We start from the raw sequence: 22,102 nt of genomic DNA, 5'->3' as shown, positions 1-22,102 counted from the left end.
ATGTACAAAAATTAATTAAATTAATTTTTTAATCATTTTTAATAATATTTTTAAATTAAAATTTTTAATAGTAAAGTAAATAATGTGGGACCGTATTGTACTATACTGTATGGAATAGAATTAACTTTGGTCGACATTACACTACTTTCTCCTACCAAATTTAAAAAATACGTAGGAATAAAAAAGTAAAGAAGAGAAGAAACAGTTATCGATGATCAACAAATAACCGTGTAATTTTGTAATGCCTATCTTCTTCAATGAAACGATGCAATTTCACAAAAGTATTTTTATATTAAAAGAAGTTCGATCTTCTATCACACCATCTCGTTGTAAAATTCATGAACGCTGAACTCGAAGGGAATAAACAGCGAACCGTAATGCGTTCAAGACGAATCAAACGAGAATCGATGAAAGCTTCGAAACGACCACTTCAAACTCCAAACTAAATCCCAGCAAAACCAACGACGATAACATCGAAATTTCATTTCCATGTAATTGCTGGTCCTTCGATGTTTTTGGAGTCGACCGATCGCAAATATATTCAATGCACGAGCTCCGTTTATTTCTTCGTCGACAAAATGCATTGATTTCTGTCACGGCCAGAAGCAGAAAGTTGGGTCACTATAGCGAAAGATAAGCACGGTTTCTTGATACTCGATGATATCAGATCGGATCAAGTTCACTGTCATCGTCTTGCTTGCCACGCTATCGCGAGAACTCGCGTTTCGATCCTTTATTAGGGAATTTAAAGTCGATTGAACGTTCGTGCTCCCTCCACGTGAGCCGCATAAAAGATTTCGTGAAGTTTCAAGAAAATTCCTCCAACAGTTTTACTCTCCTGCGGATTATACTTTCGATAAGGGGAATTTTGGATAAACTTTCGCTTGCTCAGAGAAGTTGTTATCGAAGATATCGAACGACACTACGTACGGTTTACTTGCGGCGATTCACTGGAAATATTCGAACATTCGTAAACGCGTTTTACGAATATACTACGTTTTAAAATTTCATTGGCACCGTAGTGATTATTAATGATTATATTGGTAAAGTTCGATACCAATCTGGAAATGTATATACATACGTATTTTATGCAAGTACAGATATTTCGCAGAGATCACAGAAATAGTAAAACGGTCGATTATCCGTTATGTTACAATTGAAAGACAATTTTTAAAGCAGATTAATGTTTTCGAAAATTTATAAAACCAACTTGTGATTTCGATGATACTTATGATACAGCTGCAAGTAATTAATTAAAACAAACAAGCGTAAAAGAGAAAGGTATTAAAAAAGCAACCTGCATGTTTTAAAATAAAATCAATTATATAAAAATGAATATAATACGATATTTTCACACCACTTTTCGAACAAGCGTAAAAAAAAGAACAAAAAAAAGATACGAAATGGGACAGATCAAATGGATAAAAGAAGAGATGAAAACGAACGATTAGTCAAATTCTGTCAATGGGGTAGCTTCTGACGAAAGGGGAAATGACAACGATGCTAATAAAGATACGTCACTTTCCCAATCTCTGTGGTGACAGACCGAATAATTCACAATTCGCGTTCAATGCGTCGCGTCGTTGCGTTTGATGATGACAGAGATACGTCTTTCGATTCGTTTAAAGCTTCGTTGGATGTACAAAGCTCTCGTTGTCACGTTTGTTATCGCGTAAAATCTTGTTCGTTGTTCGTCGTGTCGTACACGTTAATCGAATCGATTGTGCTAATCTTGCCAAGGAATCAGCAACAACTTGATGCTAATGAACGCGATGGTAAATGCTTACTGTAACGTAGATTAGGGTGCGCGTTGCATAGTCAGAGGAGGATAGCCGAGTTGATCGGTGGCGTAACTTGCGGTAAGTTAACCCCCACGCCACTCCGCTAAATATTGAATTACGTGAGATTCCGTTGATATGCAAACGAAGATTAATAATTTGTAAATTCAGCGCAAAATCATAGTTTTGTGAATATGATTAAAAAAGATTGGCGATTCGTAGACTAGATTTTTATATAAGCCAACTCTAAATAAATATCTCTGTTATTTATCTAAATAAATTATAATTTTATATAAATTTATCTAAATAAATCTTATGTTAATTATCTAAATAAATATATCTTATGCTTATCTTAGTTTCTGTAAGTGTCCTGATATTTATAAACGGTAATGTAGATGTAATTATGGGCTGAAGCTGCAGATCTCATGACATAGGTTTTATTACTTTTCCCCTCGATCATCCACTTACTCAGATATTCTCGCTACATAAAGCGGAGGTATACGTATAAAAATAAAAGTAATGGTAGATTTTATTCACGCTAGTGATTGTAATCGTTAACATTAACGAATTACTTAGGTGATTATTGACGAGCGAATATGTTAATAATCTATTTCGCTAATTGTATTCATTATCTGTTTTGCGCGATGTAACTAGTGATTCGTATTATTCTTATTGTTGATTTTGATGATTCATTTTGATGAAAATTAATGAAATACGCGATACAAAAATAATTGTGTTTTGTATGGTAACTTGACGGATGAACTTCAATTTCACGTCTATAATATTTGGTAAACACCAACTTGATAAAACTACACGTAATTTTACTTTATAAAAAATAAAAATTCTGTCCTACATAATTCTGGAAATCCTTTCATAAATTCATCGCAAACATCCAAGCTGCAGGTACTGTAACTTGTATTCTATACTCTTTAAACAACAAACTGTGAACGTGTAAAAAAATAGAACAAACGAGAGTTAAAACATTTTATCGATTTCGTTGCAACATTCTATTTTTATACAATATTTTAAAGGGCGTTATCTTTTCTCTTTTGTCTCTCCTCATTCAATTGCTCCAGCTCTTTGTATCTCTTTCTCGTCACGATATTCCGTGTACGTGAAACTTGTATTTAAACCTGAATAAAGATAGCTTCTCGGGTAAATTTATTCCAGAGAAGCTCGCGCTTCCCTTGTAGTTCTTGATACGCTACTATTGAATTTCGTTTGTTGAACAATTTATTCTATCAAATAGCTAAAAGTAGAATTGTAAATTCACGTTGCCACGTAGTTATTCAAAAGGTAAATAACGACAAAGCCAAGAATCACGGACAAGAGCTGCCAAACGCCGGCGGATCGTCGCAGATTTCTGTGCCATCTCGCCCTCTCTCTTGGCAAGATTTCGCTAACCGTTACGTACAATAACGTTCCACCTGCTAAACCTTGAAGAATCGGTACAGCTACGTCTGTCCACTTATTCTGCATCTACACAAATCATTACGCAAATTACTGTTTTCTATTCCTGGGATTTAACCCTCTTGCGTTCATTTTTCAATCAACTAAATCATTTTAATTAGAATTAGTCTCTTTCAGAAATTAGAACGATTAAACTTAAATTATTAATATTATTCAAAAATTACAATTGATTAAACTCTTAGCTCTTAAATCATTTTTTCGATTTTTATTAAATATCTAGATATACGACGAGGAAATATAATTTGTATGAAATTAGATTAAGCATAGGTCAAAGAACCATATTGATTGTAAATTGGAACCAAGTTAAACAGACGTAAATTTCTTACTCACTTTGAATGTTAACATTCCGACTCCTATACCAACTGCAGATCCAGCGGAGAATACAAAGATTGCTAGTACGAGCCTAAAAAGAGTGCTATTAGCCCCGGCTAGTTCTAATCCTAAACAGAATCCAACGACGAACTTATGGGAAGCTACTGCTCCAACTAACAAAAATACCTGTAATCAAAGATTATACAAAAATTATATTCCCCATAAATGCATAGATATCCTCGATTTATCGCCATATCGTATCGTCCGTATCACGTTTACACTATTTGGAAGCATTACACACTTCGGACGTAGCCTTTTGCAGGCCAACCGCCAGTCCTTCGAGGACAGCATGGACCGTGAGCGCCAATAAAAGTCCCATGATGTTGGTATTGGAATCTGAGCACGGCTCTGAATGATTGCCATGGCATAAAAACGTCTCTTCGTTGTTATAATGACGTGGCGCGGTCGGTGTATATTGTACCGCTCCGTAACCTTCGCGTTCCCAGTTGCTGACCATTCCGTTTCCGTCTAGACTCGTCTGATAAGACGTATTAAAGTCGGCATTGGGGACGCCTCTGACAGTCCGCGTACCCGTGTTATAGCTCACTTGATGCGAGTGACTCCGGCATCGCTCCCTGTAAATCCACAAATCCATTTTCACAATTGACTTTCACTTTACGTACGAATGGCCGGTTCATCAGTCGACTTTGATGCAACTAGCACAAATGAAATTTCAATTGATCCCAGCTGGTAATTCAATCTATCATTGCTAGAAAAGATATAACAGCTCGAGACGTTTTATACGCTGTGTGAATTTCGTTTTATACCAGCAGACCATGGCCACGGTATTCTGAGCCACGTTTATATTCATTTTACCGTAATTATATCTTGTAACATCGTTCGTGGACATTCTTTAATTAAATTCCTAGTTAAATAATATTTGGAACATTAATATCTCGCAAGATGAATTTTAAAGCGGCGAGCCAATCTGTCGACGTAAAATCAGCTTAGTCTTCGTGCAAACGATTCTTATATCAAGCTTGGAAAAAAACAGACGGTATCAGTAATGAAAGATAATCTCGTGTTAATATCTTTTAATTGTATTGCATTTGATTAGTACCATATCAAAGTAGTTCAATTGATCTCATCAAATACAAAGAGAAAGTATACATACGCATTTTGATAGAAAATTCGTATTTATTTTATTGTAATTCATTTAATTATGAAAAAAAGCAAAATTGCTGTTTATGATATATATATATATACTACAAAAATGTAAAAAATGATCCATACCAATTTTAAGCCCATTTCGATTTATCCACATATATATACCCAACCTATCGCAATGATAATCAAATGATAAATCAGTCTTTCTGATTTAATATTCAATCTTCGTATTAACGTTCGATTTTCCGCATACAAAGATTATGCCGATTTTTCACACCAAAGCGACCAATAATATTAAAATAACAAAAGAATTACACAGTTATCAGAAGACAAGCGCAAGAACATATCATTTCTACTTCTCACCACTTTCCTGCTCCTCTTCCATTATCAGTTATTTACAAAGACACGGAGTATATTATTAGACGATCTAGGATTAAACATAGGATTAGCTACTACTGGCTGATTCATTCAAGCTGCAGACGAAATAATCAACTGGTTAAATACAGAAGTTAAATGTAAGTTGCTATTTTAGAAATAGAAATCTTATAAACCGGTTAAAATAAACTGCTATTATTCTGCAATAGATAAAATTGCTAAAATATTAAACGTCACTGTTGACAAGTATATCGAAACCTTTATTTTTGGAAAAGAATCAAAGTTAAGTAGATGAGACAAAAGATAGTTTGTAAGGTAGCAGATAACGAATTTTATCTATTAATTGATAAACTTTCGTAAACTTGATTAAGAAACTCTTCACGTTATTTAACGTAGAATTATATACGATGTTATATGTGTACTAATATATTAATATTTATCAATGTAAATATATACATACTACATCAATATACTTCTATAGGTATATGTATATGTACTCTAGAAAAGTAAAATGAAAATGAATTTTCTGAATAACAAGAAACAACCATATAAAAAGAAATGACATATAAAATCTTCAATTTGTGGTCTATTACTCTGTGTATCGGTCTATTGTCCATTAATTTTTACGTTCTAAATGACATGTCAGCAACTTGAAATAGTGCTTGTAAACATAATTCGTAGTTGCAACACTACAACTAAATATAAAAAATTCCATTCCGATATGAAAGTGCCATTAATCATCGTATCGCTATAGAATACTCCAATAGAATACTCCAGAATCCTTTTCTTAAACAAGTAATCTTTGATTATCACGATATATTAAACAGAATCGTGCATGTACTTATATACGTACGCCTGGTTTCCATTATTCCAGTTCGAGTTTTCGTAACGATGTTCCTGCGGAACATGCTGGTCTTCACTGCCCCAAAAATAATGGACACATTCGTCTATAAGATACAAGAGAAGAAATCCGCATGAAAAAAGTAGTTCTGCGTGTTTAGACATAGATTCCCGTGTTTCCGGTAACATGTGCAGAATGGAAGTTGCGAACAGAACGCCACCACCAAAACACAGTGTGCAAGAGAGAAGGAGCTTCTGTTGAAGATATCTCACGCGTGAAACAAAACACACCGGTGCAACACCAACGACAAAGCTGCCAACGCCGATGATGATCATCGACGCGAGCTTCGCCTGGACCACGGTGACCATCATTTTCCAGACGATGCACGGAATATGTTCACTGCTGACTGACACTGGCAGCAACACTCATCAAAACGATTGACGCTAATCTGGCAAGCGTGATAAGGTCAACCGACTCGAGAGATACGAACGCGATCACGAGTTCCTCTCTCTCGAAAATTGATTATCGGGAAAATTCGATGGTTCTCGCGTCTGAAAATGGGCATCGTATCGAGACCCGTGACTTCGTTATTATCTGTCACTAACTACCGTGGTATACCGTGGTATCGAGATTTAACGGCCGTCAATGATAAATGACGCAGCATAGAGAACGCGTAAAGTAACACTGGCCGGAAGCGATCCATAGGTGGAGACGGCAGCGATCGCAGTTTTATTTGATATTGATAACCTTCTGCGATATATTCTTACATTCTTTATTTAACTACCCAGAATGGTTTCTTTAAATAGCGAAAGTATAAAAATACGCTCTTTAATAAGTATATAATTATGTTATTTTAGCACAAATGTATATTTATAAAAAGAGAAGTATTTTTAAACATTATTTTGTAAACGTACGACATAAATACTATTTCTATATAAGATTATGATATTACTACCTTGTACAATATGTATATATATAATTATATTTATATTCTTTTAATACTAAATTAAGACTAATTAAAATAAATACTTTCGATTTTTATACTATTACATTACATATTTCTTCGTATCCTTATAATACTAAATATGTTTGCAAAGATATTTTCCTTTACACGTTAATATTTTAAAATAAGTACAATTTATTATTTAATCAATTTTCGACGACCCGTTAGAAAGGATTATGAACATTTATTTGATTATATAAATACTAAAAACGTGATTAATAGTATTACATAACAATCACATTTGCAATCAAAATCATCGATATTTTAGGGATTGAAGCAAAAAAAGTTTAATTTTTCAAAAGTTTTTGATACAAGAGAAGTACTGAAAATACTATTTAAATTATACGTATTTATGTATATGCTTTTGATTTCTTATATTTATATAACTTAATTTTAAGAAAAAAAATTAAGATAATTAAAGAATTAAATTTATTAGTATTGATTTCGTATTATTACCGACAAATGTTAAATATCAATATAATGAATGCAATGAACCAGTGGCTTTCTCTGAGACAATTAGATAAAAAATTGCTAAATCATAAAAAGATGTAAATATATTAATTTAAACAAACTTCGCTCATACAATAAAACAAAAAATATGAGCTGTAAAGAGGAAGTGTTTCATAGAAAAATGTAGATTGTGTTTTAAAACCTAAGTTCTATCTTCTAAGAGAATCGACTATGTAAATATTTTGTAGTATAAAAAGTCAAATAAAAATCGACATAGCCTACATTTGTATAAAAAGTTGCCACTAGTAAAGCTGTAATAAATAATAAGTATAATTAATATTAACTGGTATCACAAATATAATTAAATATTATAAACGTACTGCTAAGGTTATGTTACATGAGACAATTTAAAACGCTGCTTTTCTTAATTAAAATATGAGTTCACGATACAAATCTAATAATAAATTTAGGCGTAAATATCAATATGATGATGAACAAAAGAAAAGTAAATACGATTCAAAATTACCATACAGTACAGATTATGATAAAAAAGAGATTTTAGACCAAAAAAGTGATTTTTCTCAAGAAATCACTAATAAGAATACCGAAGACTTTTATTTTAATAAATATAAGCATGAATTGAATAAAATATTCTCAGGAAATTTAAATGTAATCCAGGATACTGATGATTTTTGGAGATTTGTTAATAAATATGAAACTGTACAGAAAAAACTAAGAACACCAGATATTTTACCTAATTTTTCACTAAATACTATCGGTGTGCCAGAAACATACCACAAATTACATTGCATAAATTTCAAATTAAGTTATAATTTTAATGAATTATTCGCACGTGTAATGCCAGTTAAAGCATTAACAAAAGAACGCTTATTGAAGTTTCAGAACATAATTATTTTATATTTAGACTTTAAGCAAAAAGAAAAATTTGCCAAGTTAAAAAAACTCAGGAAATCACAAGTAAATCTACCAGTTTATCAATATAAACATGAAATTATTGAAACAATAAAACAGGAACAGGTAGTTATAATAGCTGGTGATACTGGTTGTGGAAAATCCACTCAAGTGCCTCAATACTTATATACAGCAGGTTTTCAAAAAATTGGTACATACAATATAAGTCTTATATTTAAGATTACAAATATTATATTGAACAAACTATAATTTTTCAAGAAATATTATGTTATACTAAAAAAATACTTTTTATAGCTTGTACACAACCAAGAAGAATAGCTTGTATATCTTTAGCAAAACGTGTTGCTTTTGAAACATTAACAGAAAACTGCAATGATGTTGGTTACCAAATTCGTTTTGAAAAGCAAAGAAATCAAAATACCAAAATTACATTTATAACAGAAGGTCTTTTGTTAAGACAGGTAACAATAAGACTATAATAAATGTCTAGTAATATAGTTTACATGTTAAATATTGTAATTGTAATATATATTTGATATATTGTATGTTTTCCATAGTTATCTGGAGAATTTGAATTATTACCTTATGATGTAATTGTTTTGGATGAAGTGCATGAACGTCACCTACATGGAGATTTTCTTCTTGGTATTATGAAATGTATTATTAATCAAAGGCAAGATCTAAAATTAGTACTTATGTCTGCTACGATTAATATTGAACTTTTTAATAATTATTTTTCAAAGGAAAATGTTAAAGTAATACAGGTATATTTATAATCATTTAACTGACAAACCCATTAAAAATGATATTATGATAGTATGTAATTAACTAATTTGTAGGTTCCTGGAAGGTTGTATCCTATTCAGTTGTTGTACAGGCCTGTTACTATAGAAGATATTCGATATAAAAATGATAGATTCAATCCAAGTCCTTATATACAAATAATGCAAATGATTGATCAAAAATATCCAGGTAGAAGATTTTACTTTCTTACAACAAAAATTAGTCACTTGTATCATAGTAATAATTGATATTTTCAGCTGAAGAAAAAGGCGATTTATTAATATTTTTAAGTGGAATGAGTGAAATTACTGCCGTTGTAGATGCAGCAAAAGAATATAGTCAAAAAAAAAATAATTGGATTATCTTAGCACTTCACAGCACCCTAGCTATTAGTGAGCAAGATAAAGTAAAATTTTTACATGTTTGCTTCAAAAAATTCATGTTTATAATCTTGATAGAACTGATGTCATATTTTCTTTTTTAAAGGTATTTGATTTTGCTCCTGAAGGAGTGAGAAAGTGTATTGTATCTACTAACATTGCTGAAACTTCTATTACTATAGATGGAATAAGATTTGTTGCTGACAGTGGGAAAGTAAAAGAAATGAGTTATGACCCATCATGCAAAATGCAACGACTCAAAGAATTTTGGATTAGCAAAGCTAGCGCAGAACAACGGAAAGGAAGAGCTGGTAGAACTGGACCTGGAGTATGTTATAGGTATCGTAGTCAATTATTAAGCTAGAATATATATTTCGTAATATTCTCATGATTTAATGTACTAAGATCTTAAATCAAACAATTTTTTTTATAGATTATACTCTGAAGAAGAATATATGTCTTTGGAAAAATACTCAACTCCTGAATTACAACGTGTACCTTTAGATTCCTTACTTCTACAAATGATTGCAATGGGACTTCCAGATGCACGAAAATTTCCATTCATAGAACCACCTTCACCAGAAAACATTGAAAATTCTATATTATCTTTAAAAGAACATGTTAATATACTTATATAAGTCACATAATAATCTATACACGCGAGTATGATTAATATAAATAAAGTAATATTTCCAATTTACAGGGTGCGCTAACGGATAATGAAAAAATAACATGTATTGGAAAAACACTTGCACGCTTACCTGTTGACATAACAATAGGGAAAATGTTAATAATGGGTTCTATTTTTCACCAAGTAGAACCAGTCTTGTCATTAGCTGCTGCCTTAAGCATACAAACACCATTTACAAATAGAGCATATAGGGATTCAGAATGCGAGGTAATAAAATGTAATTCATACATTTTTTACATATAAAAAACAATAATCTTGAAAAATAATTCTGAAGACGTCTAGGAAAAAATTGGAATCTGATCATGGTGATCCAATAACATTACTAAATGCATTTAGAGAATGGTTAGAAGTAAAACAACAAAGTTCTCAAGAATCCAGAGGTAGTGGTAACAGTAGTAGAAAATGGTGCAAAAGAAGAGGTTTAGAGGAACAGAGATTTTATGAAATGACAAAATTGAGAGCACAGTTTAAGGAATTACTTCAGGTAAATTATTAATTTTCTAATATTAGCTTATCAAACTTTATTTAAAAATTAATTGCTTCTAACTAACAGGATTGCAAATTACTGAGGAGTCTCCCAGAACCAAATTCTTCTATGTCCAGTGCAGAACGTGCTATAAGACATGGAGAGCTTAAACTTTTAAAATCATTAAAAAGAACCTACAAGCAAAGTGAACCTAGAAAGCGAAAACAATTAAAACTAGAATCATTTGATATTCAATTAGAAGATAATGATCATGATGATGGTGAAATTGACATAAAAGATATCGAATTTCGAATGAAAAATGATCCAAATCAAGTGCAAAATCTATTAACAGCAGCCACTGCATGTAGCTATAAAGATTTAACAATGTTAAAATTAATACTCTGCAGTGGTTTATATCCACAATTTGCATGTGCCGATGAATTTAATTATTGTAAGGTAATATTATCGTATATATTTAAAATAAATTAATTATTCGTCGTTACATAATATGAACTTTTGCAGACAACAAACGAGCAACTGTTTCATACAAAATCAAAACCATATATTGCTTTACACCCAATGAGTTTCTTTGGAAATCATCCCCAAGTATTGCAATTGGAGGAAGCTGATATTGTATCAATACCAGGTTTTAAAAGTAAAACTGCCGTTAGTCCAAAACATACAATATTAACATATTTGTAAGTTCTTTTAATAATATTTTAAGATAGCATATGAAAACTTTTACTTTGATTGATCATATATTAATTTAACAGATCTCTTTTGGAGACAACAAAGCCTTATCTAGTAAATACACTTAGAATGCCTGCTGCACAAACATTACTTTTATTTACACGTGAAATCGACACAAATAGTACATTTTCAATGTATGTACATATTATATATAATGAAATTAAAAAAAAATCTTTATTGAATTAATATCTGTTTATTTTTTATAGAATGATATGTGATTCCTGGTTAGAATTAAAATTTCCTATACCTGATAGTGGTCAGATTTTACTGATGAAAGCTACCAAATTACGACATAAATGGGATTTCTTATTAAATCAACAATTACAAGGTATTGAATGAAACATGTAAAAAATATTAAGTTAATATGTAATATTATAAATGTATTTATGTTGTAATTTCCATATTATATTCTAAAAGTAATACATAAATATTTTACAGATTCAAGTACCAGCAATGATGAAAATCAGGATTTCAGTGAATTTGAGTACACACTTACTCAGGATTTAATTGAATATATGCATACAACTGTTCCATATACACTAAAACGGCTTTTACCGGCTGATCTTAAAACAATATATGTGGGATGTGGTGAAAACAGCATATTGATAGATCCAAACCCTTTTCAATCAGATTTTGTAGTAATACCCAACTCAATTAAAGGAGGAGTTCGCGTAACAAACACTATTACATATAATTGGTAAATTAGTAATATATTTTTATAACAAAACAAAATAATATAAAGTAACCAAAAAGTATAATTTCTTTTTAGTGTAAAAGAAACTGAATGGAGTGATCGACTTTCTACAGAAATTTTAGCAACACAATGGCATTGTTCGAATTGTAACATGCAAGCAATTCTAACAAGCATAGAAAAATTACAACACCAACAATCCTGTGTTAAAACAGATATAAAAGATGTTGAAAAACATGACAATATTAAACGTAAACCTAATGCACAAGCATATGAATGTTCTGATTGTGCACAAATATTATACTTAACACCAATTGAAATTCTTAAACATAAAAAATCTCATGTTAAATAAAGTATTTATTTGATAATATAATAATGTACATTAAATCTTATATTTCATTATAGAATGAAGCAATATCTTTCACATAGTGATATTTTACATTTTTTGTATATACATTCATTGTAAGTTTATAAATTAACTATATAATCTTTTTACAATATGTGCATATATAAAATTATGTCCATGGTAAAAAGTTTGAGAACATAAAACAACCTACAACTCCATATCCTATAAAATAGGAAAATATAAGTTTATCCTTCAAAGTATATTTCTTCTTTGTTAAAAAGAATACTTTCCACTTAGAAAATACATTTTCCTTATCATCATATAAATTATTATCATTATTAGGACATAAATAACACATTGACAAAGCACAATACCAATATATCAATGGACTTGCTGAACTTATTAAACGGGTGCTTACTTGAATGTGCACAAATAGAATACAGAAGATAGTTAAAAATAAACCATGAATAACAAATACTAACATTTCAGTTGGATACTTCTTTCTTTCAGTTTCTACATCATTTCCAATAACTTTAATAAATCCCAATGTATAAAAATACTTCTTATGTTCAAAAAAATATTCCTTTATACATCTAATCATAATATACAATATTGGAAATGCTAAAATAAAGTTTGGTATTTGTTTTATTTCATAGTAATTCAGAAATCCTATATTCCAATATCTTTTTTGTATGTAAGAATATGCCATTGGAATTTTTGAATGGCACCATTCTACATTACTATTACCAGGCAACACTAAATTGTTAACTATACTAAAATTAGTAATATGTTCAGGAATAAATGTTAGATTTAAATTAGGAGTACAAAACATAAGATAATTATATGTTTGTAACAAAACAAATGGAATTATTGATATAATTATTGTATTAAACATTAGACAAAATATTTTTAATGTACCTATTTTAGAAATAAATTGACAAAGTGTTTTTAATGAAAAGTTTACATTTTTTTCTGTATAAGTATGTAACAAATTTTGCAATTGATAATATATAGGGAAACCAATATTAACCATTCCATTAGATCTTGTAAGAATGGATAAACCTACTGGAAAAGATACATATGGATCTAATTTAATGGATCTTAACATACTGTAATATGATAAGTATGCAAATAAAGATTCTGAATAAACAGCTGAAAAGAATATGGTAGCTGGGTTTATGCAGTACAATATTGCTGCTTTATAAGCTACACTTGTTGATTTTAACACTGCCTTACTAAGATCATAAAATATAACAGCAGATTTTACAAAACATATAATATTAACTAACATAGCTGTAATAAGTATAGAACTATTAACATTTAATACAAAGAATATTTTTCTTATAGGAACAGAAATAATTCGAAGTAACATAGGATACAATGGATAGAAGGCCAATGTGTTCTCATATGTATAACCATATTTTGCAATATGCAAAAAGTATTCACCATCCCATCGTGTAAGACCACTAAATAGAAATGTTACTATACTGTCATATAATGAAATTTGTTCAGAATTATCAGTAGGAGCTTTAAATGCATCTGCATTGTGATCAGGACATATAAAATTAAAAAAGAATTGTAAACTTAAAACTATTATCCTACTAATTATTGCAAACCAAAAAACTTTCCTTCGTGCTTCGTACATTCTATTACAGCATATAGCAATATTTTGATTTAATATTGCTATTAATTATACTTCTTCTATTAAAATTCAATTTAAATTCTTTTCCAGTTGTCAATATAAATTAATTTCTCTGATAGGCATTCTCTCACTATATGTAGACAGAAAGATTTTAAACGTATTATGTAACGTATTCCTTTCTCTCAAACTCATAATTGTTATATTATAAGAGTGTGTGGCTAAAAAAAATATTTAAATTACATTATGTTAATGACCTTCTTCTAATTCTCATAATTTATTATATATTTTCTATTTATCACATATTTTTCCTTATTTTCCTTTATTTTTATTACATTAGTTTTCAATATACTAATTTATAAACTACCAAATATAAAAATTACATTTTTAATTAAAATTATTTCCTGTTTAATTATAATATTGTAATATTGTTATAAATATGACCTACCTAAGAAGCCAAGTTATAAATGAACTTCATTTGTACAGCAATCAGTATGATCACCAATATATTTCAACATTCAATATCCTGCAGGCCATCAGTACAGCATCGAATTTAAATATTCTGAAATCAACATTAGACACATACATATTGCAATTTTCAAATGAATCATTTTTTTTTTTTTAGTAAGCTACACGATACAAGAATTTTTTAAAATTCAATTTAGTAATGCAATTATTCACCTGCTATCAGTACCCTAATAACTAAGAGTCATTAAATAAGAATATAATTTTTAAAGACATAATATACATGTGTTTATTTTAAATTCAGTTTTAAGATTACAAAAGCATGATTCTATTCTGCATATTCAATTTTATATAAATGCAATACTATTGCATTTGTATATACTTTTTCAGCTTTGGCTTATTACAATAAATATATTTTATTATACAAAAAAATGTTATCATATAAAAAAATTATACAATTTTTTTCAGACATGTAGCAGAGTTATATTTTTACACCACAAACTTTTTTAGCATAATCTACAATATGATGATCTTTTGGTGTACATTCATATTCGATATTTTCTGCATATGGCATAGGTACATCAATACCAGTGCAACGGACTGCTGGTGCATCAAGTTGGAAAAATATTGGGTTTTCCATTATTGTTGCCACAATCTCAGAGCCTACTCCACATATAGGCCAACCTAATTCAACACTCATAAGTCTGTGTGTTTTTGTAACAGATTTAAAAATTGTATCCCAATCTATTGGTCTAAGAGAACGTAAATTAATCACTTCTGCTTCTATCCCTTCTCCTGCCAGAATTTCTGCTGCTTGCATTGTATACAAGGTAGCTTGACCATGTGCAGTTAAAGTAATATCTTTACCAGGTTTTTCAATTTTAGCTTTACCAATGGGTATAACAAAATCTTTATCCATAGCTTCATCTGATACAGGAAATTGAACATTATATAAAACTTCACTTTCTAAAATTACAACAGGATCAGGATCTCGAACAGCAGCTTTTAAACTACCCCTATAATCTTCACAAGTTGTTGGTGACATAACTTTTAAACCAGGTATGCTCATGTACCATCCTCCAAAACACTGAGAATGTTGTGCTGCTAAACCTTTAGCATTACCATTTGGACCACGAAATACAATAGGTACAGGATATCTTCCTGCAGACATGTAAAGATTTTTAGCAGCAGCATTTACTATTCGATCAATAGCTTGCATTGAAAAATTAAATGTCATAAGTTCACATATTGGTCTTAGACCAGCAAGTGCTGCTCCGATGGCTAAACCACAAAATCCAGCTTCTGTTATAGGTGTATCAATTAATCTTTTGTCACCATATTTTTTCCACAGACCTCTTGTTACTTTATAAGCACCATCATATTGTGCAACTTCTTCTCCCAAAATAAATACATTTTCGTCTCGTGCTAATTCTTCGTCAAGAGCTGCATTTAATGCATCTCTTACAGTCATTTGTGTAACATATTTATAGCTTTGTTTTTGTAGAATACGTATGTTTGACAACATAGTATTCCTTAAGAAGCATATGAAATGCATTTTACATCATAAAAATATAATTATAGTATATTATAAGTTGTATATTTTAAAACTATAAAATTTAAGACAAAACAATAATACATCTATTTTCCTTCTTTATATATTTCAGGTTAGACAATATACTTGTATAACGAATTGCATACATTAGGCATTAATTTTTTTACTTTTGGCAGTATATAATAAAAAATGGGTAAATAGTGATACATCAGACTACACTATTACTTATTAATGATAATTTTATTATTTAAAGACTTTTTTGTATGACAATCATATATAAAGATTATATAAGACTTAATAATTTCGATGTATTTTAAACTTCATATTGTAAAATACAAAACCACTTTTCCATGGCCTACTTAAAGGAATAAATGTTTTTGCACATTTGAGTACATATATATTTTATATTCTATATCAACTTCTAATAAAAAAATCTTAATCTTAGAGACAAATATTAAAAGAATCGCATCAAAATTAATACATTTTGTAGCTGACATGATAAAAATAATGTAATTATGAAAAATAATGTTTCCAGTAGGAACATAAATCGAATATAAATCGACTTTTTTAATGTCACAGTAACATACACAACAATTCGAAAATGGTTTTAAATACAATTTTAAATACAGCTAAAACTGTATGTTTGTATTCAACTTAACATCAAAATTGCATTTATTCTAATTTTTCTTTTTTTCACTAATCTCCTTCATTAATCTTCTTCTGTTCTAATTTTTTTAAAAGAGAATACCATATCATTTAAAATGTACGATGAGTAATACTGTAATAAACACATTTTATTAAATTATACAAAATTTGATAAATGAATTTGTAAACCTTTTCTAACCTATTCAGAAGAAAAAAAAGAATATTTAATTTATCTTAATTCTAATATACATATATTAAGTTTGAAATATTACGCGTTTTTATCAGTATTGTTATAATAGTAATTGATTAGATTACCTCTAGTATAAACATATCAACTAGACTTATTAAACTCTACTTTATTTTAAATTGATAACAAATAATGATATCACTATTGACAACAAAAACACTACTTTAAGAAGTCAAATGAGGAAATAAATTATTTTTAGTTTTCTTAAAGCTTATAATGAAGAAATGTAATATCTAATTTTTTTTTTATGTTTATTAATACATTATTTAATAGATTTAATTGTTACAATAAAATTTAAATAATGAAATCTAGTGACTACAGTTCTAGTTAACGGAATAGGTATAAAATGAGATCATATGAGATTTTAACAGTTATTTCCTTAACAATTAAATTCGGCTGTCATACAAGCTTTGATGTTTCACTGAGATATTAAATAGTCATTTTTATTGTGCTCACTTCTATGTTTATATAAAATTAAATGTATCAGTTTATTGTTTCACCACCTACTATAAGTGATATCTTCTGTATACTTTTTTAATGCTGTAAATATATATATAATATAAAGTATTATGTATGATAACAATTGTGCCATAATAAAATCATTAACAGTAATTTCTTATATATTCTTATGTAATTTCAGTATGGTATGATATACATAATCTCGTTTTAATCGTAGAAAGATATAAAGACTATAATGAATAAGGTTATGTTTACAAATGTTATAACTTTTAGTAAATTACTAAAAGTAAATCATGAAATTACAAAATTTCCAACTAAATTTCTACATATGCGTAAGTATTTTAAAAATTAAATACAATATCTGCAGTATTAAATACAATATAAAGAATAATGTGACAATTTTGGTTCTAGAATTTCAAATCCTCTTTTCAAAGGAAAATGAAATGTCTGAGAGTCCAAGAATGCGTGAATTTAGAAAAAAATTAAGAGAACGTACACCTATAGGTATTTATTTATCTTAAGGGGGTATTGTAGTCTAGAAATTTGAAAAAATCGAAAATTTTTTTTCATATTTCCAAAGTTTAGACATTCAAGAATATGCCCTTAAGGGGGTATTCTAGTCTAGAAATTTGAAAAAATCGAAAATTTTTTTCATATTTCCAAAGTTTAGACATTCAAGAATATGCCCTTAAAAGGATTTTTTAAAATTTCAATTATTTTATAAATTATAGCCATTTTTGTGACGCGGCATGTGCTCCGATCCGACCGGGACAAATGAGCAATAAACGGTAGACGCTGCCCGAGTACCTACGTATGAAAACCTTCATAAAATCATTACTGTATTTTATGCCTTTTTAAAGGTATTTTTAATTCAAGGCCAAAAAAAACGTATTTTGTCGGAATTTTTTCATCTTAGTACTTATTTCAAGTTAGTTTTGAGCCAGCCTTCAAGCAACGTGTACGTGCTAACTCTGACAACGTTTTATAAATATTGGAAGTAAAAATTGTTTTATATATTGAGATTTTAAAGTAAAATGGATAAAAAACATTAAAAATTCAGCTCTAAACGGGCATGCAGACCAAAGAAGAGAAGATTTTCCAGTAATCAATTTACTGTAGAAGAAGAAACCAGTTTCACTAGTGCATCTGCAGCAAAATTGAAAAGTTCGCAAGATGAAGAAGTTTTAATTAATAACAATTACGGCTATTATATTTTAGAATTTTTCTCTGTTTTTACCACACTTTCATCGTTAATTCTGTGTTCTACATGTAAGAAAGATATTAAATTTTCTCGTACAGCTGCTCATGGGTTAGGGTTTAAAATTGCTATATAATGTGGGTGTGAGGAAGTACGGTATGTTCAATCATCGCCTTTTATCAATAAAGCATTTCAAGTGAATTGTAGACTTGTAGTAGCTATGAGATTGTTAGGAGTTGGAAGAGAAGGTATCAACATATTTTGTACTATGATGGACATTTGCCAAGGCTTGACCATTAGCACATATTATAGCTGTCTTAACAATTTATACGTGGCCGCTTCAGCAGTTTACGATCAAATTATTTCAAAAGCCATAAAAGAAGAAAAGGAATTAATATTAGAGTCTGATCCTACAGCTAATCCCAACCATTTGACTGTTTCCGGCGATGGTACCTGGAAAAAAAGAGAATTCAATTCTCTCTTTGGTGTTACTACGCTCGTTGGTAAATACAGTAAAAAAGTTGTTGATACCATAGTAAAATCTAGTTTTTGCCAAGGGTGTAATCAATGGAAACACAAAAAAAATTATGACATCAAGGCTTATGAAGATTGGTATGAAGAGCATGAGAAATCTTGTACCATAAATCGTAAAGGAAGCACCGGAAAAATGGAGGTTGACGCAATTGTTGAAATGTTTGAAAGGTCGGAAGCCAAGCATAATGCTAAATATGTCTGATACATTGGACATGGTGACTCAAAAACTTTCAAAGGCATTCTTTATATTAACCCCTACGATGATGACCCGATAGTAGTAATATGGGTGCACGGTTGCGTAAAGCAAAAAAGGATAATAAAGGTTTTGGCGGCAAAGGCGCTGGTAAACTCACTGATGAGATTATCAATGAATTATCTTTATACTATGGCTTGGCAATTCGTCGAAATCCAGATTCAGTTGAAGACATGAAGAGAGATGTGTGGGCAACCTACTATCATAAAATCTCAACCAACAAGAATCCTCAACACATGAATTGTTCACTTGGTTCATCTAGTTGGTGCAAGTGGCAAAAAGCTGTGGCCGACGGTACTATTGACGAATTTGACCATGAAAATTCTCCTCTAAATGACGACGTTTTAAAAGTAATAAAACCAATTTATGAAAGTTTATCAACTGATACTTTACTGGAACGATGTTTGGGTTCTGAAACCCAAAATAATAACGAATCGTTAAATTCATTAATATGGACTTTTACTCCAAAGTACATCCACGCAGGAACGCAGACAATTCAAATTTCCACTTTCCTCGCAGTATGTATTTTTAATGAAGGTTTTATACCCATATTAAAAATCTTAAGTGTCATGGGAATCACGATTGGCCCAGAAGCTCATGCGTTCGCAGTCAGGCGAGACGAAGTTCGCATCGAGCGCTCTGAACTCCGAGCTTCAGAGGCATCAAAGGAAGCCAGGACTGCTTGTCTCCATGAAAGAACTTCGGAGAATAAGCATTTTGAAGTAGAGGAAGGTTTCTTGTATGGAGCAGGAATTGCCGATATGTAAATATGCTGTACCATTCTATGAGTAAAATTGCCGGAAACTTGTCTCAAAACTTTAAACGCGTTTTTCTCGAAACTACTTTTTTCGAGTTGGCATGCACGATATCTCAAGTTCTAATGAACCGATTTATTTGAAATTTGGTATGAATGTTCTTTATAACATTCCTCTATCGCCTGAACCACGCTCAGATCAAAATTTTTAATTTTACTATTTTTTAAACATTCGGAATTGTTAAAAAAACATGCGAAACAAGAAACTTTCCTTCAAACGGCCGCCATTTTTTAAAAAAAATCTTGTTTTGACTTTTCCAAGGTTCATACTATAGCGGCATCTATACTAATTAAGAATCCGTTCGCATTTTTTGTTTCAGATGACCAAAAGGGTTGAAATCATGCACGCCAGGACACCCTTTTTTTTTGGCACCACCCACTTTGCCAGCTCATAAATTTGTGAATTTTGAGTTTTTTTCGGTGAATTTTTTACGTAATCTTAAAATATCAATAAACAAATTCTAAAAAAAAGGATAGCAAAAATATTTTTTGTTTCGTTTGTACAGAGCTTCAAAAATCGCCCGAAATTCATGCTTCTAGACTAGAATACCCCCTTAAGAAATTTATTAAATATATAATATTAATTATTCATAAAAATAGTGGTAGTAAAATAAAATTGTTTTACATGCAATAGAAAAATTGGAAGAACTGGAAGAAGGCAAGCATCCTTATCAAGAAAAAGAACCATTGAAACCATTTCCAAATGATACTAATCCGGAAACAGGTGAAGTAGGAGGTCCACGTGGACCAGAGCCAACACGATATGGTGATTGGGAAAGGAAAGGTCGAGTAACAGATTTCTAAATATTTTTTAGTGCATTGTATGTACATAAAAAATATAGTTTATACAAGATGTACAATTAAAAATATGTATAATTTAGCAATTTAAATTAGAATAAAAAATTTACTGTGTATATGTATAAAGTATAAAATAATAAATATATTTACATTAAAAAAATGTAGCCTTCACTTTTAGAGAATCATGCTTTATTCTGTCATACTATACTTTTACAAACATTTTTAACTAATGGATAAACAATTAAGTATCAAATTACAATGATAAAAGGAAAATATAAAACATCTGACAACATATATAAAATTGTATATATGTACATAGATTATATATACATATTTGTAAGAAATGTGTGTCAGAAGTATAACAAAAGAATAAGGATATTACAAGACATTACAAATATGGATATTTTGAAGTTAAAACTCGTTTTGAAACATATTAATACCAGTATAGTCGATTCCATACATAAAATTTCTACAAAATCATTAATATATACTAAATCGAAAGAATTTTCAACAGGTATCCAACATAGATATAAGCCTTCGTTTGTAAAGCGATAATTTTGATAATTTAATACTGGATACTTCTTTGCTATATGCATACATAGGTAGTTTATTGCGAGTTAAAGAACCAGAGGCAAAAGGTGAGAAAAAAGAATCAATAAGAATGAAACAATTTCATAAAAAATTAAAATTGCAACCTATACCTAGTAAGTATAATTTGTAATATGTTACATGAAATAACAGTTAAAATTAATATGAGATTTGATTACCATAAATTTATAAGATACAATCATTATAAAAAAATATAATAATAGGGGTACCTCCAAAAGAACGTTTCGTGGACTTAGTACTAGTGGAAACTGATCCAAATAATGGAGAACTAATAACAAATAGCGAAAAAGATCCAACAAAGTGGGGGGATTGGCAAAATGGTGGGCGGGTGAGCGACTTTTAATTCAAAATTCTCATTTCAAGATATAAATATATAAAATATGATGAAGTAACACTTGATTCGTTTAAATTTATAAAATTTATTGTACTACTTGTAAATCTTGTTTGTTCATT

At 29.9% G+C, this 22,102-nt stretch overlaps 5 protein-coding genes and 1 pseudogene across 8 annotated transcripts; 3 read left to right on the top strand and 3 right to left on the bottom strand.

Annotated features, from left to right (window-relative positions):
* Nucleotides 1-2,959: 2,959 nt before the first annotated feature.
* Nucleotides 2,960-6,634, bottom strand: Zip88E (Zinc/iron regulated transporter-related protein 88E). Its single transcript, XM_033350883.2, has 4 exons — nt 5,956-6,634; nt 3,862-4,195; nt 3,579-3,746; nt 2,960-3,257 (listed from the first exon to the last, which is right to left on the bottom strand). Exons 1-4 carry the CDS (start codon nt 6,312-6,314, stop codon nt 3,048-3,050), a joined length of 1,071 nt encoding a protein of 356 aa, XP_033206774.1. The 5' UTR covers nt 6,315-6,634; the 3' UTR covers nt 2,960-3,047.
* Nucleotides 6,635-7,423: 789 nt separating this feature from the next.
* LOC117166587 (putative ATP-dependent RNA helicase DHX34) lies at nt 7,424-12,442 on the top strand. 2 transcript variants are annotated; one of them, XM_076624196.1, is made up of 15 exons: nt 7,424-8,519; nt 8,624-8,790; nt 8,887-9,093; nt 9,169-9,301; nt 9,370-9,504; nt 9,675-9,831; nt 9,926-10,112; nt 10,196-10,390; nt 10,458-10,667; nt 10,737-11,105; nt 11,172-11,347; nt 11,423-11,533; nt 11,606-11,727; nt 11,838-12,096; nt 12,169-12,442. In XM_076624196.1, the coding sequence occupies exons 1-15, from the start codon at nt 7,832-7,834 to the stop codon at nt 12,440-12,442; spliced, it is 3,390 nt and encodes a 1,129-aa protein (XP_076480311.1). In that variant the 5' UTR covers nt 7,424-7,831. The 2 variants fall into 2 exon arrangements, with proteins under 2 accessions (XP_076480311.1, XP_033206566.2); XM_033350675.2 differs by having other exon boundaries at nt 9,370-9,518; nt 9,599-9,831.
* Nucleotides 12,443-12,605: 163 nt separating this feature from the next.
* PIG-V (phosphatidylinositol glycan anchor biosynthesis class V) lies at nt 12,606-21,906 on the bottom strand. Of its 2 annotated transcripts, none has more exons than XM_033350678.2 (3): nt 21,859-21,906; nt 14,524-14,637; nt 12,606-14,296 (listed from the first exon to the last, which is right to left on the bottom strand). In XM_033350678.2, exon 3 carries the CDS (start codon nt 14,079-14,081, stop codon nt 12,606-12,608), a length of 1,476 nt encoding a protein of 491 aa, XP_033206569.1. In that variant the 5' UTR covers nt 14,082-14,296; nt 14,524-14,637; nt 21,859-21,906. The 2 variants fall into 2 exon arrangements, with proteins under 2 accessions (XP_033206569.1, XP_033206568.1); XM_033350677.2 differs by lacking the exon at nt 21,859-21,906 and adding an exon at nt 17,053-17,162.
* LOC143302389 (pyruvate dehydrogenase E1 component subunit beta, mitochondrial) lies at nt 14,804-16,998 on the bottom strand. The gene has a single exon (XM_076624209.1). It carries the CDS (start codon nt 16,093-16,095, stop codon nt 15,022-15,024), a length of 1,074 nt encoding a protein of 357 aa, XP_076480324.1. The 5' UTR covers nt 16,096-16,998; the 3' UTR covers nt 14,804-15,021.
* LOC117166592 (uncharacterized) lies at nt 17,757-20,662 on the top strand (annotated as a pseudogene). Its single transcript, XR_013060038.1, has 4 exons — nt 17,757-17,775; nt 17,855-17,947; nt 18,175-20,191; nt 20,563-20,662. The product of XR_013060038.1 is annotated as an uncharacterized LOC117166592 (transcript).
* On the top strand, nt 21,378-21,992 carry LOC117166593 (uncharacterized). Its single transcript, XM_033350683.2, has 3 exons — nt 21,378-21,554; nt 21,643-21,744; nt 21,853-21,992. Exons 1-3 carry the CDS (start codon nt 21,437-21,439, stop codon nt 21,990-21,992), a joined length of 360 nt encoding a protein of 119 aa, XP_033206574.1. The 5' UTR covers nt 21,378-21,436.
* The last annotated feature ends 110 nt before the right edge of the window (nt 21,993-22,102 follow it).

Source organism: Bombus vancouverensis, chromosome 2, assembly GCF_051014615.1.
Source record: "Bombus vancouverensis nearcticus chromosome 2, iyBomVanc1_principal, whole genome shotgun sequence".
Taxonomy (NCBI): Eukaryota; Metazoa; Arthropoda; class Insecta; order Hymenoptera; family Apidae; genus Bombus; species Bombus vancouverensis.
This window is presented reverse-complemented; position numbering and strand designations above follow the sequence as displayed.

What these genes read in the sequence shown, in the direction of transcription:
- Zip88E (XM_033350883.2), bottom strand. Translation starts at nt 6,314, where the DNA reads ATGATGGTCACCGTGGTCCAGGCGAAGCTCGCGTCGATGATCATCATC. An exon ending in TGGAATAATGGAAACCAGGC is followed by an intron (nt 4,196 to 5,955) that starts GTACGTATATAA and finishes GTGGATTTACAG; the next exon opens with GGAGCGATGCCGGAGTCACT. An exon ending in TGCAAAAGGCTACGTCCGAA is followed by an intron (nt 3,747 to 3,861) that starts GTGTGTAATGCT and finishes CTTTGATTACAG; the next exon opens with GTATTTTTGTTAGTTGGAGC.
- LOC117166587 (XM_033350675.2), top strand. Translation starts at nt 7,832, where the DNA reads ATGAGTTCACGATACAAATCTAATAATAAATTTAGGCGTAAATATCAA. An exon ending in GATTGATCAAAAATATCCAG is followed by an intron (nt 9,302 to 9,369) that starts GTAGAAGATTTT and finishes TGATATTTTCAG; the next exon opens with CTGAAGAAAAAGGCGATTTA. An exon ending in AGTTTAAGGAATTACTTCAG is followed by an intron (nt 10,668 to 10,736) that starts GTAAATTATTAA and finishes TCTAACTAACAG; the next exon opens with GATTGCAAATTACTGAGGAG.
- PIG-V (XM_033350678.2), bottom strand. Translation starts at nt 14,081, where the DNA reads ATGTACGAAGCACGAAGGAAAGTTTTTTGGTTTGCAATAATTAGTAGG.
- LOC117166593 (XM_033350683.2), top strand. Translation starts at nt 21,437, where the DNA reads ATGGATATTTTGAAGTTAAAACTCGTTTTGAAACATATTAATACCAGT. An exon ending in ATCGAAAGAATTTTCAACAG is followed by an intron (nt 21,555 to 21,642) that starts GTATCCAACATA and finishes ATGCATACATAG; the next exon opens with GTAGTTTATTGCGAGTTAAA. An exon ending in AAAATTGCAACCTATACCTA is followed by an intron (nt 21,745 to 21,852) that starts GTAAGTATAATT and finishes ATATAATAATAG; the next exon opens with GGGTACCTCCAAAAGAACGT.
- LOC143302389 (XM_076624209.1), bottom strand. Translation starts at nt 16,095, where the DNA reads ATGCATTTCATATGCTTCTTAAGGAATACTATGTTGTCAAACATACGT.